The following is a 21432-nucleotide window of genomic DNA, read 5'->3' on the forward strand; positions in this document are numbered from 1 at the left end:
GAAATTTGATGGGAAATTTGAAATTAACTATAGAAAACTACGATTAGATAAAAAAAAAACATTTCGAAAAAGCTTATTTATAAGTAAACGAAATACATATATTTTCCTCAATTTTGCCAGTGGAAATTTTTTTTATATCTTTAGCTTCTGAAATGCCAGAAAACCTATAAAACTTATTTACCTGTGGAATTTAAATATATGCTAAACTTACATATATATATATATTTCAACATCGACTGTTAAGGTCATTTGTTGACTTTACATATTTTATAAAGGAAAAAAGTATGAAATGTTTGGGAACAGTTTTAACAATTCACCATGTGCAATACGTAATATTTTATCAAGGTAAAAAACAAATAATTTTACAATAGCAGAAGCACATCCGTTTTCATACATTTTGTATCTTACTTAGCTCATTAACTTTACCTTGTTAATGTAGTTTACAATTGTAATAAAATTAACGGTACAAGGTGCACCAACAGCACAGAATACTATATTAGATCTTGAATAATTAAATTCGAGTGGATTCGATAAATAACAAATTTATTCTAATTAATATCCTATTTAAATGTTTAGATCTATGGTTATGGATTAAGGATTTCATTTTCAATAAAAAAGGCTGTGCATAATCGATTTTTGGAACACCTTGTATAACATTTATTTGTAATAACCGCATACAAGAAACATACATTTCGCAAAGCGGTTGAATAAAAGAAATAAAAAAAGTCGTAAGAGAAATTATGACATTAGAGGAAGATTAAAATCTATCTACAAAGGCCTCGCATTAATTGCATCAACGAACAGTAAATTGTTATCTTTTTTAACACACATGTAGTCTAGAGGAACGATAAAGGATGAAAAACTTTTTATTCGAAATCACGTGAATAGTCGATCGATTAAATAGTTAATGGTTGATTAATTAAATGTAAAAGAAGAAACGAATATGTATCTTTTATGCATCAGTCTGTCACATTCGGTAAAAATATATTAAAATTTTTAGTAGTTTTCATTTTTGTAAAAAATCGTTAGTTATGGTATTATAAAAGATAAATATGAAATTGCCCCGCGAAACGGAGTCGTGTTTGTTTCGAAATTTTATTGAGATCCAAAATCGTGGTATCTTATATACGATCCGTACTGTCGCAAACACAAATCAAGCTACGTAGTACATCACTATATAACGATAATAATAGTACATTTGTAGCATTTTACGATGTATTCGCGTAAAAAGTAATATGTAGCAATTGTCCTCCACCAAAAATAATTAACAAATAGCTTGTTTATCTAGAAAGATGGGACATACATACGTGCAATGTTAAAACACAATTACATCTGTTTTGTTCGTATAATATCGGAATTGAATTCAACGAGTTTCAATGCTGCTCGATAGAAATAGTTCGATTGTACCATGATCGTTTCCATCAAAGAGAAAGGAAACTTAACGATTAACAAGTATCAATAAAAAATATATTCGTAACGGTTCTCCTCTTTTACGTCATGGCCATTGATAGTGTCCCTCACTTAATCTCTGTAACTTTTCTTATAACGTAATTCTACTTAAGTAGCTATTTTCTTTATTTTGTTAGGCGCATCAATTCAACATACTTACATATTTTCTTTTTTTGATCCTTTGTCACAAGACGCCTACATAATATTCAAAATACTATATAGATGATTTAAGTCGCTTTTTTACTTTTTACTTTTATTATTTAGAAATATGACGTAACGCAACATATTCGTTGCGTTACAATATGGCTGCCATGTTCACAATTTGTGATGTATCTTGCTTCTTTGCACAAGCTATAATTTTTTAATTATGTTCAGCTACACACCATGAAACGGATCGTATAAATTTTCCTCAATTTTTTTCTTAATGCTGCATCAGAAAGTTGTTAAAAATTATATTTTAATAGATTGATCTACAGATGAAATAACATGAAACATTTTAATTTTTCTTTGAAGATTTGTTACGCTTGTATGTAAATAAAATGCATTTTATTAAAATTACCTAGGCCTAGTTCTACTAAACCATCGAAAATTTTGCTCAATCACGAAATTGACTGTTAAAAGAAATGCAGTGAGAATGTTCAGTTAAAATGTAAAATATATCGACAATCTTGGCAGTTAATACATCTCGATTGGTTCGTCGCTACAATACTCGAAGTTCACTTGCTTATCATTTATAGCTAATGCTAATGCCGCGTATAAATCTAGATTTTTTAAAAAATCTACGATATATAAATTCTACCTATCGCCGCTGTGTACACGTGAGTCCATTAAGTAACAAAAAATCTAATTATTGTGTGGCTCTGTGTACAGAGCATAAAATCAGGGAATAGAGTACAGGACAATTTGGAATATTCCTAAGAACCGACTTCTTCAGGCCTTGCCAATGGAGCTTTCGACTTTTCGGTAGTCACTGTAGTTGTTGTTATCTCCAAGTTTGCCAAGTCAGCTGCACTAATCTGTAATATTAAAAATAATGATGTTACGCATTTATCTGAATGATATTCTGCAAAAACTATCATGTATCCAGTTAAACAAAGCCTTATAACTACGCAAAAAAGATTGTTAATACATCAATAAATTAAGCAGCGATATGTTATAAAATATACCCACAATTTGAAGATTGATAAATTGATTATCCAATTCTTAAACAAACTGAACTACGTAAATCCTGTTAGTAGATTAGGAGCGGGCGATGTGCTAAGCGTTAATTATATAATTTCATGGCAAAATAATTGCATATCCTTAATAAAGATATAAAATATCTCTTCCTTATTAACATAAAATGGGCGGTTACTTTAAACGAATCAAACTGGGAAGAGTATTGTAATCACAATCTAGAACAATTCTAGGACTTCCAGAGAAGGAACGAATGGTTATATATTACTGAAAAAATGAACATGCCTTATCATCTGACACACCTAATGTTTATGAAAATTGAATTAAAATTCCTAAGAAAATAGTAATATCATTAGCGGGTATTATCTTTTCTTTATATTAGTAAGGACAACATATCTTCTATATAGAATTCTTATATATTGCACTACTTTTGAGAAACTCCAAAAATTTAATGGCATTCTATCATTTTGTCACAAAATATAGGCTTAATATCGAGGTAAGGACCGACACCAATTATCGCAATACATTCAGTGCCGTTTGCTGACCTCGACGTTTGGAGGTAGAGTGATGGTAGCGTGTGTCGTTGTAGTCTCAGTACCGCTGCGTATCTCTCTTTCTACCGTAGTGCCTGCGCAAGAACAAATAGCACAAAACGAAACAATAACAAAAGAATACAAAAAATATCAGAAGAATAAAAAATAAAAAATTACAAAGCGATGAAAGACAAACACAAAATGTTAAGCGATCGATGAATTATGTAGTATATGAAATTATTAAGAATATGATTGTATACAGTCTTCAAATACTATAACATGGGGTGACCTAAAAAATATTCGTTTAAAAAATGTATTTAAAAAGAATTCGATGAATTGTTAAAAATCAGTTTAATATAATGTATTATTGGTCACTTGAATCATTTATAATTCACACTAATTTGAATCAGCAATGATTTCACTCACTATTCATTTGTTGTGTTTCATTTGTCTGACTTGTTTCAATCTCTCCATTAGCGGTAGTATTGTTGGTTGTTTGCGAAACAACGGTTGTTGTTTTTACAACTAGGGATTGATTTTGAGTGGAAATTTCTGAAGTTCGTGAAGTCACTTCCATTTTAAGTCCTGCAAGACGACTATGAAGTTCTTCGGAAGACGTTGCATTTCTGAAAAGTGAACTGTTACTGCCAAACAAGTGGCAAGTGTAGGAAACACAACGATTAGCACAGCAAAATAAACATATTATTAAAGTCAGCTTGTCAAATTAAATTTATCTTTCCTTGAAATTTTTGCTCTTGTTCTTTATCATTTTTATTATCATAAAATTAATTGTAAACAGGTAAGCGAAAGAAGCATGTGAAATAAAACAATAAAAAGCTAGGCATAACATACAAACACGTCCACTTACAGTAAATGGTCTTTCACGCTATCGATCGTTATATCTCCAATAGAACTTAAGTCTTGACGGTCGTCGTCTCCGTTCACATCATTGGTACTTGCTGCGGGTTGCAAAGACGATTCTTTCGGAGATTCTTCACCACCGGCTAAAATAGATGCATTCAAGAATAGGTACTAAAGGGTTAGGAGACAGCGTTCCTTGATGATGTTAATCAGCATAAAGTACAATTTAGCAGCTAGCTTGTTTAATAAATCACAAATAATTATAGCAAAGCAACATTTAGATAAATACACGAGTTACTTGAGATATGCCAAGCAATTACGCATATTTAGTAGTAGCACGTTTAAACATCCTATGACAACATGTAACTTAATGATTACCCGATATATGTTAAGTACAAATTAAAAAAACTTATGTAGGTGTTCGTGGTATACTCACTAGAACCCACCACACCATTCTCTATAATCATCCTTTGTACCGCAGTTAGTTGACTTCTCTGCGATGTTTCACCTTCCGTTTCTGCTGTACCTTCGACCACACCTTGTTCTTGGGTTTCTTCGTTGTTAGTTTCCGGAAATGATCTAGCATTCGGTGGTAAATTTAACGCACAGTGCGCTTTTGTCACTTTACTAGCAGACAATGAAATTCGCTGCAGTTCCGAACTTGAATACAAATATAGCGCTTCGCCAGCTTTTGTGAACGTCAACGAAGAAATTCCACTAGGAAAACAAAACAATATACTCACAGATGTACTCGTATGATATACACAGATAGACACAGATGTAAAAGAGATATACTCACTTAATATCTTCCTTCTTAATAACAGCAGCATTAAGCTGTCTTCTTAATTCGGGAACACTGAGCACTAAACAATCACCAAGATTACTCAAACATAATAAACAGGTTTCTTCGTGAGTTCCTGCAGGTTCGATTGGGCATGTGAATTTTGCAAAACCCGTTTTTCTAACTCGTGAACCCTCGTTTGCAGTAAGTTTGTATTTACAATATGGTTTCAAGGATGGAAGATTGAAGATTTTGAATTGTTCTTCGCTAGCAATTACAACTCTGTGTGGAGAAGCCATATCGGGACCAGGACTTACGCCTTTCTCAGCTTCGAATGGTTCTGGCAACGGTACGCTAGACCCATCGAGAATTGTAATTGCAATTACAGGTGCTCTGTGCTTTAACTGAATCTCTTTGCCTAATGTACAATTTACATCCTCTTCTGTTCTTCTAACACCAGCAGGAATTGCTAACGTGAAAACATAAACTGTACCGTTATTGGTACCCGCCCAAAGCGTAGGCGTCGTGTTTTGCACTATAATAAAAAAAAATGTTAATAGAATATTCATAATTTATACTCGATAAAAATGTATTAGGAACACTTACTGCTTATAATGTAACTTCTAGCAAAATATAAACATCGAACCATTGACCCCAGTGCATCGTCTACAGGTCTTGCTTCCACTTGTCTCTCCACAGGCTTCAATTCCACCGGCGAAAGGTCACCACTCGGAGAAGAAGCAACACTGGACCTTCGAAAATTAAAAACCAATCATTGTTCAACATATTAACATTAGTTACAGTTTAACAAGCTTAAAAAATACTCACGTTTCTTTCTTCTTTTCTGATGTTGTATTCCTGGTTGGACTAGTGGCATTTGTTCGACGCTGTGATCTTCCTTTTCGTAATCTCCTAAAAGATTCCCTCAATGATTTCTTAAACGACTTTCTTCTAGAAATCGGTGTATCGCCTGCTCCGGAAAGATCTAGAATGATATAACGAATCGAAAACTAATTTACTGTCTTTACAAATATACGATTTACAGATATTCAACTAATAAAAAATATGTAAAAATACCATTTGGATTAAGTGTACACTTCACGTTGACAGCTTTCGCTCTTGTATAATCGAAAACAGCTAAACCATGAGCCGTGCCTGCAGCAAGTAATCCCCACTCGCTATGCATAGCCAATGCTGTAACCGCAGCTGGCGGGTATAATTGAAGAAGACTTTGTGGTTGAAAACCGACTGCGAAAGATATACTAGTTGTTCTCGCCGGGAGACGATCATGGCCTTTCCAAACAAATCCATCACGATCATTTACGATGTTCATCGTGATGGCTTTGATTTCCTTGTTTACAGGTTCGGATGATATGGTGGTTGTAATTATGTGGCCAGCCGTGCCAGCAACCACTAATGTCGATGACAGCGGACAAAGCAAAACTTTTTTCACAGCAAGTCTGGGATCATCGGAGTACGGATCAAAGGTTCCAACTTTTCTAAATGGTGGCCACTCGTCCTCGTCATCCTCCGGTGGTTGTTCAAGAACATCCAGATGTTCGCCAGTAAACAGAATGGATGAATTGTACTTGTAGAGAGGTGTTAAAGCAACGTCAGACGCATTCCAAAATCTCACGGTTCCATCCTCGTGGCCGGTAAGTAATAATTCTCTGCTTTTTAATTTATCATTTTCCGATTTCTGATTCAAAATAATTCCACCATCTATAGGCCATGGTTTATCCGAGTATAGATGTTCCGTTTGCGCTTTCCCAGCTGCGATGATGTTCTCCCATAATTCCTCAGGAACATTCGGGACGTGTTGCGAACAGGTGACCTGCAAATAAGGATATCACAGACATAATGAAAAGGAACGTATACTTATAAAATGTTACATTACAAATTGCGGGAATGATATCTACCGCACTTGCATGAAGAGATACTAAATACGGTAATGCCATCATCTTCCATTCAGGATTATTCAAATCAATGGCTACTATCTCTTCTTCGGCCAAAACTATAAGCGCTTCTGGACTATCAGATGCATCTTTTCCATCCTCTTGTTTAGGAAACACAGTGAAGAAGTCGATCACCTTTGACGTGAAGTCAAAAACAACATGCTTTCCCTTCGCCATAACGGTAATAGTATGACGATCGCCGTAACTTGCACGTTGCATTCCACCCGAAAATAAAACGAGTTCTCCGAGTCTGCGAAATGTTTTTTACAATGACTCATTATCAATCCAATTACAGAAAAGATAATTATCGATGTTGTGGGAAAATCCTGTACTCACTCTGCCGTCGGATAGACAAGAATTTTAGTAACAGCTTTACAGGGAAATGGTCCATAGGGTGTACTCGATTCCAACATGCTGTCGCTGCCTGGACTCCAAAATGCATAGGATCCATCGTTGTGGGAGGAAACAAAACGGGTCTCGGAGACCCAGTGGACAGATTCCAGCTGTTGCGTGGAGACGAATGTCTGCGCACGCGAAAACAAACCCATCAGCTGCACGTACACGTTCGCCAAAACCACCAAAGACACAAACAACAATCAGAACGAGCGGGACCATCTCACAATACGTGCTTAACCCATCGGTGCATATTATTTCATTTTAAATTGAAACGTTTCACGAATCGTTATTCTACATAGAGTTTGTTTCAATTACTTAGATATGCGATTCATTAATGCTTTTTAATCCTGCTGCTTTCGATTCGGTCATTTTCAATCCAATTGTACCTTTTAACGTTACAAAATACTCAAGTTTAAACGCAATATGCAAAAATTCTTATCGGTATGCATTTCTTTCGTTTTAATCTCATGTCACACATCCTGAAACGTTACAAATACATTTTGTTTGTGAAAATGAGAGCAAAATTGAAATATACAAATTCGACGGTCGCAACAGGAATGGAGCATTTATTAAATGAGACAATTGATTAAAATTATTCTCTTTTGCGTGGTACTTGAGCTGAATGCACCTCTATGTACCGATGGATTAAACATTGCCCCACAAATGTAATAAGCAAGTGTGTTGGAACTGTTTTATAAGCGTGTCATTACATCTGCTACACTATAGTCTTGTATACATAGCATGTGTATAAAGAAAGATATGGAATAATAATACGAAGGCTCACCTGTTGGGCTCCTGGAGTCGCTTTGTTCCACAAAACCATTAAACCACGATTGTAACCTATCAGAATATTGTCTGGGTGACCTGGTTGTTCCGCTATCGCCTCGACCGCTCCTGGATTCTTCTTGTAATCGTCTGGCACGCTGTCATAACATCGATACGTTACGGGTACATGAATCTAGCCATTTCAATGCCAACTCCCTCGCAATCGACAATCAAACTCTCCGTTCCATAATGAAAGTTAATTGAAAAAAAATACAAAAAGAAAATCGAGGTTCGCATGATTTTGCGTTAAAAGCTCGTTGTTTCGCAAATTCTAGCTCAACTTGTTAGGTTCGCTCGTATCTCACGAATTTACAACTAGTCGTTAACGATAATATTTCAAATGGTTCGTTTCACGTAATTTATGTTCATACTAAAACTACCAACGACTAAAGTATAAAATTTGTACCAAAAAGATCAAACTAAAAGATATACCGAAAAATTCATAACGTTAAAGAAGAATCAAGTGAGTTGCTACAGGCATCTAGCATGCGAGTTTCAAAATGCATATAAAAACGCAAGAATTACTCTTACTTTTGCATCACAACATCCTGGTAAATGATATTGTCAGGCATTACGAATGTTTTCAAGTTGAGAAGATAGATATTGCCGCCCTCCGTTCCAAGAAGAAGATGTTCGCCGCTTGATTCGAGACACATCGCCGAGATTTTCTTCAATTTGCCCTCCAACGATAGCGACTTGGTCTCCACGACCGAACTTTCGTTGATCTCCCATAAATGAAGAGAGTTGTCGTCGCAGAGAGAAACCACGCGACCCTGTTACATTTGTAGTAATCAATCATTTTTATCGCGCACTTATTCTTGAACTAATCGTAAAGATTAATACTACACATAATTCTATCTATCTTAATGAATGAAAACGAATGTTAATTCGTCATTGTATTGGTGTCTCGTATTTGCTTTGTCATCTCTGGTGACTTCGTAATAGCTTCCTATCATAATGCAGATAAACAAAATAACGTATTGTATATAGTTTTCATGACCTCATCGTTTCTCACGGAACAAATCCCGTGTCCTTTTTTTCTCCCCGATCACAAAGACGATGCCTTCTTTGTAATAGGCGAAGTGAAAACTCGAGGAAAACGCAAGGTTAAGAAGGTTTACCTCGCGCCTCGCACTTTCACGCGCGTCTACGGTTTTCCAACGTGTTTTTCTCGAGCAGAACGTCGCTCTTTCCGCGTGTTATTAACGTGTGCAGTTGAATAATTGAGATCCCGTACTCGATCATTATACCAGCAAAAGCACGACGTGGGTTATACCTTGCATTTTGCACTCTATCGTACTGAATTTGCTGAAATCGCGTTTTTTCGCGTTTGCTGAACTTTCCAATTTAAAATTCACCCATAATTCGAATTTGATGAATTCCGATAATTGATTCGTGATAATCTGATCGTTTCGATCAACAGAACGATCTAAAGCAACAAAATACGAGAGGGGAAAAAAAAGAAGCCCAAGATCCGATCCGATATCTAGCTACGACGAAGCAATCGTACAGGCGCTATCTTATCGGTTTTAGGATTCGCTTGAAAAATGATCGCGATAACGAGATTTTATGACTCGTAACGAGCAATGTAAGCAACTCGGTGCTCGATCATGCCACGCCTATTCTGTGTATTGCTTCGTATCATATATATTTTATACACAACTTATTACAAAACAATTTACCGGCAAAGGCAAATGAACGTGAATCGACTCATCGTTATTCATGTATATATATGCTGATTTTCCATATTAGTCTGCTCGTTTTTTCTTCGTATAGACAATTAATTACCTACCTACCGAGTTCTATTCGTTCATGTGTACATGTATTGTATGCTTTTGTCGTCGCCCTTTGACACTGCTCGACTTGACACTATCAGAATTTTTACTTCAATTTTTACGAATACACTGTGTATTACTGTGTATCCTAAACGTATCATCTTATATCCCAAGAAATATAATTATTCTTTATGCTCTAAGCTAATAACGAAGATGATTCGAAGGACGTAGCAGGATAAATGAAAAAGAAAAGGAAAATTGATAATTATTATCGTGTTGGAAATTTTACGATTGCATCATCGGTTGAATTGTAGATGAATTTCATAACGAAATTTCCCCGGCGACGAAGTTCGTATTTAACAGAAAGGAAACAGGAAAAACATCTCGTACATACGGTAATACGTTGACGACCTTTATGGAACGGGCGACAATGGTGTTCGTATATTATTTATTCGTACACGCGTGCAAAAGCGCGTTGCGCGTGTCGCACACAGTTATGCAACTCGGTAACGATGGCCGTATAAGCCGAACACGGTGTCGCGTTACCGGTGCAACGCGTGTGACTTTTAAAACAACCATAACTTCACACCTCCGTCTGGTCCCTTTGATTACAATGTACGCAGAAGATATTACTATCGCGCGCAGACCTGACACGAAGCACCGTTTCCTCGGCGTTCTCTCTTTTTTTTTTTCTTTTTCCTTTTATCGAACTTCTAACAAACATTTAGCTTATAAAAATAGCAATGTCAATATTCAAGCGATTCAAAGTGCGATAAAGTACGCTCTTCTTATCGTTAACATTTCTATACTCTATACATAAGTATATACTACATATACTTAGATCTCTCGTATTATGCTATGCAATGGTCAGAGGGAACATTAGAAATGGAAACGCTATAAGGGTAATTAGAAAACGCAAATTCCAAGAGTGATTTGAAGAGACAAAAATTTCTGGAATTTCTCGTTAGGAGATAACGTAATTCCTTTCAAAGGTTTAAGAACTATTAGCGTGGTCATTAAGAAATCCGAACTAGGATGGTACGTCAGCTGGCATTCGTTTCAAAGTATACGCTATTGCATATTTTAATCCAGTGAAGTTTACACGAACTGAGCTTCCACAGTGTTTCGTTCGTTTCTTTTTAATTCAATTCATCGTTTAGCGTTTAATATATGTTCTAATCTCGTCAATTGAAGACTATAGAAATAAATCTGGAAATCGATTCCCACGCGATCGTTAATATAGCTAAACCATGGAGTTTACAAGATCATAAACCACCAACAATTTAACACACTGTTGAATGGCCACGAGTACATTCGTGTTTACACGTGCACCGATTTACGCAATTGCTCAGCTATAAAATTGTGTGAATTGTTCATTATAGAATCGTGTTCATCGTGTTCGACGGTACTCGTTAACGTTAAAGCTATCAAACTGCAATCAGAATAAAAAAGTTCTTCCAATGAAACGGAAACATAAAACTATTTATTTCCATCTTATCATCGTGGTTGTTAGACAGCGGATATTTATGCAAATTTATATCCTTACGAACATAATTGAGCAAAACGGTTGTGTCACTCACTGCATACTATGACGAGATTCATATTTTGGACGTTTTGTATATTATGCGCGTTTTCAAATTTCCCGTGAATGCATAAAAACCATCAATGTACAATATATTTAAACGCGTACGTTCCAGCATCAAATTATATACAAGTAAAGCCGTTAAAAATTATTCAAGTTTTCCTCGAAAGTTTTGAAAATAGTTTTGCATAAGATATCCGAGCAACGATACGTTGATAAAACGTTAGCAATAAATAAATAGCGGCGCTTACCTCATTGGGCAGAGCAACAATCTTTGTGACAGCATTCTCTCCACTTTCGATGGTGTGTTGTCCATAGAATTCCACACCTGGCCTACCGAATCTGTAATCGCACGTCAGTCAAGGGAAACAGAGAAAATTAGATAGCTCTATTTGTAACAGTAGACCACCTCCGTTCCTATCAAGAAACAGAAGGTGGTTTTGTTTCGAAAATATCAGATTCAACGTTCGCTGACAGGAACGATTGTGCTCGATCCACGAATTGTATACAGGCCTTTTATATCGTCGTCGAATTCTACTTCAATCGCCGACACAGATCCTGCAACAGTTTCGCCTAAAGCCAGCCATCTCTTACGTCGTCGATCAGACACGCCTGTTATCGAAGGTACATATAAACAATTCCAAAATAAATAGCACAGACAGAGATTCGAGATTTATAAAGATTTTACAAGCGACTAGCAGCAACTCGTACCTCTCTAATATCAATTGCAAATAGAATTTCCGTCGAGACGGTAAAGACGTCTATCATACGTCTTGCGAAATGATAATGATCATCTACCGATTACGTAGCCATTCGAATATCTGACATCGAGACGCGAATAAAGTAACCGGTATGCAGTCGTACGGTACGCAGCGACGCATTGGGAATCAATCCTTTTGTGCGCTTGTAATTAGCATTTTTCAGACCGTACTCGACGCGTGTACCAAGCGATTGACGAAAGAACAATTATACAAAAATAATGTTTTAATTAACTCTTCGAATGGATCGACTTCGACATCCTTCCGTCTCGAAATGACTTCTCATTGATATTATAATCGTTCCTAATTGTCGAACAATTAATCTAATTATATAAAATAATGAAACGTAAGACAAAGTACAATACATTTTTACGGATAGATACGGAAAAGATAATATTATTTTGACAAACATCGTAAAAAATATCGGGCATATCCAGTCTAGCTTCGACAGATTGTAGTCCTTTTGGATCGATCTAAATTTTTGGACCTAACACGAACTGGGTAATCGGGTAACAAAAGCAGGTCTACACTGACTAATTTCTAAACGTTCGTTCGGTAATGAGTTTCTTAACGATCCCGAAAGATATATGCGTAATTTCATGTTAACATAGTACGTGTTCCGGGAACGATTTAATGCCTTTGCGGTACACATCAACCAGACATCAAGAGGAACAAGTGGTTACACTGTCGAGATTTACGCGCTGCTGCAACGACGGCGAAGATCCGACGGAACAACGGAAGATTTGTGATTCCTGGAAATGATACGAACGAATCTCTACTTAACTGATCAAACTTTCAAACGTACACTATCATCGATTTTGTTCTTCCGCCGAGACTTTAACATACAATACGACATAAATTTCTTTTGCTTATTTCCAATCATCTCACATTCTCGATCGCATTATTCTCCATCTCTACCGGAACGTACATACATACGTATAAATAATTTTAATTTTTTCATTTCCATCGGTACATCCTCGATCCATATTCCTGCGTATAAATCACACACACTTATTCTAATTATACTAATTTCGTCTAAATTTATCTAAATTTCGCGATCGATTCGTAACGTACCTAATACAAAACGTAGTATTATGCTCGACGCTTGCACGCTCTTTCATCTTTCCCCAGACGTAACCAAAGTCAGAACACCTCCGCTATTTCATATTCATACGCGCGACTCTGCGATACTTCGATACTTTCACATCCTACGTTCCCAGTCTCACGGGAAACATGACTCCAAATTCAGTTCCGTCGCATCCAACAAGGAGACCCTCCGGAGAACCTTGCATCGGGGAAAGCAATCTATCGCTCGACAAATGCAATTTTCTCGCGGAAACGACAACGCTGAAACATAATAATCGTCGCACGAATCGATATAGCTGTCTAAAGAGAAAAAGCAGAGCGTTTTCTGAATGAAAGCCGTGACCGTAAAAGCCGGGGCGTGAATCGAGAAACAGCTTTGACGTGATGGCAAAATATCGAGTATCGTTGTATCTAAAATTAGTATTCATGGTGGGGGGAGAAAGAGATCAGAAGAAACCGGCGTCAATCACGTTCCCGTTTCCCTTAGGCCAGTGGCTCTCGAAGTGACTTTCGACGATTTATCGGTAGATAGGAACGTTTTATCGAGCATCGAGACGGTGCCTTGTGGTCGGATTATAAATATCGAGAGGAAAAAGCAAAAGAAGAAAACAAAAATAAATGAACTGGTCAAAAGCGAAGGAGCGACGAAATCGAAAAGGATACACCTTGATGGCGCCGGATGCCGTGCCAATGATCATCAGCCGCAAACTCGGATCCCATGCGAGGGCTGTGGGTTTGTTTGGGAACCCATGCTGCACCGTCTGCAAAGAACAGGAAAAGATTTTTATTAGTCCTAGTTATTACAACTGTTAACGGGAGTGAGACGACAAACGCAAGGTTATTGAACGGTGCTCGAGTACCTCTGATACCTCAGATGGATTAGATTCGTTTCGACGAACATTTCGGAATTTAATGATAGTCATTGGAGTAGAATCCCGCTAGTTATTAACTGGCGCGATTCATCGTTCTTTATATAATAAGTTAGATAGTGAATGGGTAACACTTCGCGTAATTTATACTGTTTACATTCTCCTTAATTACCTGCATATACTTGATGAATAATTCTCGCAGTTATGTGTTGGAACAGTTTTGCCGAAGTAACAGAGCGAGCGTATAACCATTATGGATTTATGAAATCGAACTTTGTTTCAAACTACATAAATGTTTGTCTTAATATTAAATGTTGCTTCACATCATCGTATTTTTCAGAAATTTTCATGAAAAACTTATAAATCTCCTTTTGTCTCTATTTATAAGATGAAACGAGCATTGAAAACAGACGAGAATAAAAATACGAATCTCCGAACAGCTTTTCCAAAAGCTTTCCATTTTTTCACATAACGGAGTAACTCACGTTTCGGTATTCGATTCATAAATTGGCATGATCATTTCGCTTGACCATTCTTTATGATAATTGTACACTGTCAGCAGTAATCGGTACACTATTTATACGAGAAAGTCGCTAAAAATAGTGCACGCTATCTGCACTGTCGCTGATATGCGCACGCTCCACAGCAAAAGTTTGATTCTCGATAAGTATCAATTTATTCGTAACTCACATGTGAGACGTAGAATGAATTAACCTGTCAATTACCTGCAGAAAACGTATCGACGATTGTATAAAATTGTTTTCTGCAATGTTGTCTCTTCTATGTTTACTGCAAGTTCGAACTATAACGTAAAAAGTTCCTCGATAAACAGAGTAAACGAAGTACCAGTTCAAGATTCAACTTTTCAATACCTGTTTTATCCCATGATTTAGTTATTAATTTCTCAAGGACCAGGTTTTAACTAGAGTTATTAACCTTCCATTTTCAGCTCGGCTGTGTCTTCTAGCCGCATTAGCCGCTTTTATTACTTCTAAAGTCAATAGAACCGCGTGTGTACAAAAGTAATAGCAAAAGAAGAGAAGAATAAAGTTGAAGAGAGTTGATGATGTACAAGCTATACAGACAGGATAACAGTATACGATATCCAGGCCTCTGTATTTCGTATAATGTATCAAACAAGAAAGAAAAGAAATCGTCATAGGCGCAATAATCTTACCAGCCACTTCTCCGGCAACGCGAGTAGCTCACGGGTCGGTTCATTTGTGACGCTCGAACGGTTAAAATGGAAAATAAAAAAAGAAGAAACGCGCACTCTAGCGTAGCAATTAAACAGAATACGAGACAAAATGAATTAAAGGAAACAACGGTGCTCGGGTTAACGATCGTGTCCTCCCTTTTCCGCGACTTGTTTTCAATGCGACTAACGCTAATTATGCGCGACGCTTGTTTCCGACTTTCACGACATAACTCGTAGCCGGCGGCATCAGTTTTTGGCCGAGAGGCGCACCGATTACTCATCGATGAGTCAGATATCGTCAAATCCCCGTTAATCGTGTGATTTTATCGCTTCTGCGTGCGTACTTACCTCCCGCTCCGCGCGCCCAATCACGAAGAATCTCTTTTACAACCAGCAATTAAAACACATTTCTGTAATACACATTGTAACAATGTACATCCTGTCACGGAGGGCGAATCACTCGAAAACAATCTCTTAAACTGTCTTTGTTATTCTCGATAAGGGAATCTTATCGGACGAGATTTCAGTAATTTTTCGTTACTTCCGAAGAACAGACACGGTAAGATGAGAATTATGTTTCTTCTTATCGATACACGTGATCTTCAACTAAAAATACAATTTTAGTTGATGATTAATAATATCGAATCTTGGATTAACGTAACGGCGTTAATCGCGGGACCTTGGAACCGGTGATTCTTCGATGTTTCTGTTTCGTAATTATAAATCGAACGTAACCAAGCTGTTGATCTTCGGAAATTGTAATCAAAATATATAATATTATTTCACTTTACGCTCCCTCAATGAAAAAATACGGCTGCTAAATTAAACGTAAAATAAATTTACATATTACATTACAACGTTACAAGACAACTGACAAGTTACTAAAAATTTAAATAGCTCGGGAAGTTTTAGCTTCATACGGCTACGGTACAACCCTCGAGATTTAGGGCTGCTCTCAATATCGATTTAAGGCACGTTTCAACGGCAAGATTAGAAACAAGGGTGCCCGTCGGTATAACAGAGAGGGAGCGAGACCTTGACCTAGGTAATTTCCATGAGAAAGGGTGTCGCCGTTTCTCAGTTTCGGGAGAGCGTACCGAAAGAATTAAAGTAAGAGGGTGCGTAAGCACGAACCGGCACAAGCACAACAAAGGATTCCCTCGTAAGGTTTAATCTGGCCTAATCTCAATGAGCCCAACCTCGATAGAAATTACGTTAACTAAACATGGATCAAACGATGTTCTTGCTTATGTACACAGAGAAGAACAAATTTACAACATCAAAAATTGCTTGGTTTTTATCGACACGTATAAAGATAAAAGATCGACTGCTGATAAAACTTTGAGAGATTCACTACTCTTGTCGATTTTTGTTAATATGTATACACTGCCTGGGTTAATGTTAGATCTATAATTAGAAAATTTACAATTCTTCTTGAGAAAAAGAAACATTCGATCAGTTATAGTGTTATAGCGATCTAATCTTATTCTTGGAAACATTAAAAGTTATTGTTCGATCGATAACACGATGTGACATTTCTTCAACAGAAATAGTTCACGTTGGTATAGTTAAGCATTTTTCTAGAATGTTCGGAACATTACAGAATTCGTGATATATTTCATACTTAACAAACAAATGAACATATTTTGAAAGGAAAATTATTCACATTTTTATGTAATGTATTATTTAAATAACTTACTAGGAATATTTATTAAATATTGTCGGAGAATAACAAATATTTCTCTATTTGTTATACATTATACATTTATGATAAACGTTGGCGAATTTAAATTTTAGATGATAATAATACCACATCTATATTCATTTAATCACTCATCAGTTAGTTCCAATCTACATTAAATAAACCGTCGAAATAATCCACGGATATCAGTCCGTACCTAACCTAGTCGGCTTCGACTAGCGGCACATTCGTCTGCCTATATTAAAGTAAACGTAAAAAGGGCTAGGCACCGTATCACGTATTTGTTTGCACAGAAAACCGATAATATCCTTTCCTCGTATCTCTTCTCTACAACGAGTACGTAGTATTATTGATAGAATCGATATTAAAAACCAAACGTTGATTGTTTGTCCCTCGAAATACACTCCTCGATGGGATTAGTAAAATCAATCCACTTCCAAATATATGTTAAAAGATCTAAAACAAAATTGACGAAAAATCTATTGCTTCTTCCTTTCTTCAAGAACGTTTGCCAAGTTTTAGAGATTCCAAGGTGATTCCATTTTGTTATCTTGTTGTTCCACACCTTTTTCCGATTAAGCGATAAAATGGCATCATTTGGTGATGTAATATAATCAGATGTTATTCGAGTTTCGATCGGACCAAACTGCTCCGTAAACGCCGGGTTTGCGTAAATGCGACCGCTTTAATTAAGGCAACAGGCACCCTCCACGTCGCGAGGGCTTTCTACTTTTTTTCCAACTCGTACATCTTACCGCGCAGAGCGCGCTACTTCTACCTGTAATTGCTTAACCGACAGATTAACCTACATTTCCTATTTCATTTCCTGACCGAACGAAAGTAACCTACACGTAGTAAATACACGCGTTTAGAATGGACGGAACGTTCCTATTGTCTAATTCGAATTCGTACCATACCCTGCGTCATATAAAAAACGAAACGGAAGAAACAAGGACTATGCGCAATTTCGATTGTAACCGTGGATACGATGGACATAAATTGTGTCTAATTTTTATTGGAAATTTTCTGTTTCGATTATGCACAGTTATGTATGTTTATTATCTGTGAAAAAAGAGTGACAGTTGATACTTAGAAGTAGCAACAGTAGTTTGGTAGTAGTGATATTATTATTTTATTAGTAGACTTATTTTGGAAGAAAGTTATAAACAACGAAAGCGAAAAATGATGTAGTATATTTAGTATTTTGAACAATGAATTAAGATAAGCGACGAGAACAACAGGGTTAAATGGTGTTTAATACAGCGCGTAATCCATTGTGATATTTCAAGTATTTTGTTATTTATACGTGTGTGTGGATTAACAAAACTATTCGAAGGATCATAAGGATCATACTAGTACTATTCCCTTTAACTTTTTGTTTCGTCCTGTTACAGATCTGCTAAATTATAACGAATGAGAAATAGTATGACTGACTGGCTGTAAACTTATTCCTAAAGGTGACCAAATCTGAGTTATCGTTAGCCTGAGTTAGATTGGGTTCTCGAAGAACCTGACCAATGGTGGACAAAAATTTGGCAACACAATGGAAAATTCTGCCAGGTCGAAGAATCGGCACTCTGGATTACTGAGTACCACTAGCGTGGTTCGGTATTGAGAATGTGGATTCGAAAAAGACTTTTTGGAATATAACTTTATGATACTTTGCTAAAATTAATGGTAAGTAACAATAACCTTATCTATAATAAATGGGAATTTTTTAAGTGTGTGTGTTATCCACAGGATAACCTGTTAAAAAAATTCTTAAATGACAAACAAGTTAATAATTAACAATATTTGATCGTAACATAAAGTCTTGTCTTTCCTAACAAATGGTAAACGATACGAGTAACAATTTTCGATAGCGAATAAAATATCGCATAAAAATCATCTCGCATGAAGCATCGATCGGAACCGGCACGAACTGATTGTATTCGTGCGACTATTTTCGCAATCTGTATCGCCAAACTTCGAATCCAGCAGGCAGAGAATTAAACTGCGATAAGGTTTCGCGACAGTGCACCCGATGGCCAGTGATGATGACAGTCAGCCGAGACAGAACCGCCAAAGAAACGCATCACACCGCACACATAACCACAATAATCCTGACTCTAGCATCGTATCTCGGCCACCCGTCGTCTTCTAGACTTTCGGTATCGATTACGTTCGGATATCGACCTGTTGATTCTGCACCGTTCATTCTTAAATCACATTGTATCATGTTCTTGGACGAAGGCAATTTTAAAATCTTAATATTCTTCCATGAAACCAGCCTCTCAAAGGTGGTAGCCTCCGAATGGTAGTATGCTGCTGATCAAACGCGTTTCGCAATGCTTCTTTCAAATCAATACAGAGCGACAAGCGCTCTTTGTTTCAACAAAATGGATTCAATAATTACATACTTAGAAGGAAAAACGAAGAAGAAAGAAACGAAATTAGTCGAATTTTAAACTTAACTGCTTGCTTTATGTCGTGTCACGATTATAACGCTCGATTCGAAATACCAAACAAACTGTTTATTTAATAATATGGAAGCTGTGTTTTGCTACGTATAGCAGACCTAACCGTCAGTAATAAATAAGAAACGACAGACCTTGGAATATGATTTATACAAAATCTATTTAGTAACTTTTGAGGTAAATTATAATGAAATGTCGTACTTATAAGTTGTTCGTTTAATACATAGAGTAATGGTAGTTGATTGTGTAGCAATCACTCGTAACCGTCAATAACCTATGAGAAACGACAAATCCTGGCGCGCTTTATCGCGTGTTAAACGCGTGCGCTCGATAAACGGAAATTAAAGTCGAATTCATTTGATTCCTCTTTATCGAGTATAAATTCGGAACAAAGTTTTTCTTTCGATTATGTACGATTTATATCATGCCACATATATTTATCAATCTTCCTGAGTCGTAATATTCAGCATCTTTTTACCCTTTCTTTTTTCCTTTCTTCTTCAAGACAAGATTTATCTTTAAAACGATTAAGTAGTTTACGCATAAAAGAAACTTGTGTTCTGAAAAACGCATAACGTATCAATATCGTGATATCAAGAAACTGGAGATTACTATCTGACATGGTAACAGAATAAACTTTCAATTGCAAGTCTGTTGATTTATAAATAATGAATGTGTAAATAAGATGTGAAAAAGATCGGTTTGTTTTAAGAAGATAGATGACTGATAAAATTAACCTTCCTGACGTCGTTTATCAAATTCAATTCGTCGACTCATTATTTTCTCTCGATTAAAACGTTTAAAAGCGTATTGAAAAAAAAAAAAGAAAAACGCTTAAACGATTCGCAACGTCCTTTCAAAGTTTTGAAATTAAGCGAATGAAAAGAAGCAATGTAAAAACCATACTCTTTAAATGTAAATGAAAACGAGTTTGACCCAATGTTCACTCATTCACTCTCACTTCTCTCCACTGTGAATAAAAAAACGGTGCAAAACACCTTTTCCTTGATGCATCGAAATTCTCCGCTTTCCATTGAAAACGCCAACACGTCGATATGATCGAACCTGAATACCCTATACATAGTAACATTGTTTTGTCGCAAAGGTGAATCTAATGTATTTCAGTAATTTCTCTCAGTAACGGATAAAAGTAAGGCCTAAGAAAGTAAGAAAGTGTCGGCGCATTTCGCCGGGTCGGATGTGGGCGAAACTTTGGATCGGGACTCACCTTTCGAAACGCAAAAAGATCCTTTTGCAGTTTCTTTCTCTTGCAGTTTCTGTCGGTAGGTTGTTGGCCTTTGATAAACTTCAACATCTGTCGGCGTTTGTTCCTCGAACGGTGCGCGACACGTCCGTTAAAAACCGTTAATCCTCACGTGTAATGTCACGACGTTTCACTACCGTCGCGAAAGGCTCGGTTAAGACCGCGAGGACCTCCACGTAATTAAAACATTTGTGGCGTCTGGTCACCGCCTTCACCACCGTGCGTTCCGCAGCTCATCGTCTCCGCGCCACTGATATGTACCAACGCCGCCGTCGTTCGATCGATGTATTAAGAAAAATACCGCGAAGTTTAAAAAATGAGGTTTATAAAAAACTCACCTTTTGAAAAGCAAAAAGATCCTTTTGCAATTTCTGTCGTTCGACTGTTGTTTGTTGGCTCTTCCCTCTGATAAACTTCAACATTTGTCAGCGTTATTCGTTGTAAACCTCCACGTAATCAAAACATTCTCGAATGAACGGTAAGCCGATAACTGAATCCAGTCTCTCTGGTCGATGTGTCAGCCGCTACTCGTTTTTTCGGGTCTATCGTCGTAATGTCGGCTTTCCACCAATCACATATTTCGGTTACGTTCGACCATACTCGGTTAAAATCGGCCGCGTTCGGCCGGATTCGGAACGAAAGCTTCGTCGGGCGCGCCTGCACGAACAATGACCTCGATCAGGCTTGCCAAACCTCATCATGGAATACCTACTTTCACTTTATTCAATTGTTGACCGTTACACTCGTGAAAATATTTTACAATGCT

General features: G+C 36.8%; 1 protein-coding gene across 10 annotated transcripts; it reads right to left on the reverse strand.

Moving 5' to 3' along the window:
- Nucleotides 1–321: 321 nt before the first annotated feature.
- Nucleotides 322–21325, reverse strand: LOC122569222 (lethal(2) giant larvae protein homolog 1). Of its 10 annotated transcripts, none has more exons than XM_043729901.1 (16): nt 21005–21325; nt 13841–13938; nt 11585–11675; nt 8508–8749; nt 7936–8074; nt 7092–7306; nt 6720–7005; nt 5878–6634; nt 5629–5785; nt 5407–5552; nt 4819–5335; nt 4456–4736; nt 4027–4162; nt 3585–3802; nt 3171–3253; nt 322–2465 (listed from the first exon to the last, which is right to left on the reverse strand). In XM_043729901.1, exons 1-16 carry the CDS (start codon nt 21086–21088, stop codon nt 2364–2366), a joined length of 3552 nt encoding a protein of 1183 aa, XP_043585836.1. In that variant the 5' UTR covers nt 21089–21325; the 3' UTR covers nt 322–2363. The 10 variants fall into 10 exon arrangements, with proteins under 10 accessions (XP_043585836.1, XP_043585845.1, XP_043585840.1 ...); XM_043729910.1 differs by having other exon boundaries at nt 3585–3784; nt 7092–7279; nt 21005–21322; XM_043729905.1 differs by having other exon boundaries at nt 7092–7279; nt 21005–21322.
- Between the last annotated feature and the right edge of the window lie 107 nt (nt 21326–21432).

This window comes from Bombus pyrosoma, linkage group LG7, assembly GCF_014825855.1.
Source record: "Bombus pyrosoma isolate SC7728 linkage group LG7, ASM1482585v1, whole genome shotgun sequence".
NCBI classification, from domain to species: domain Eukaryota; kingdom Metazoa; phylum Arthropoda; class Insecta; order Hymenoptera; family Apidae; genus Bombus; species Bombus pyrosoma.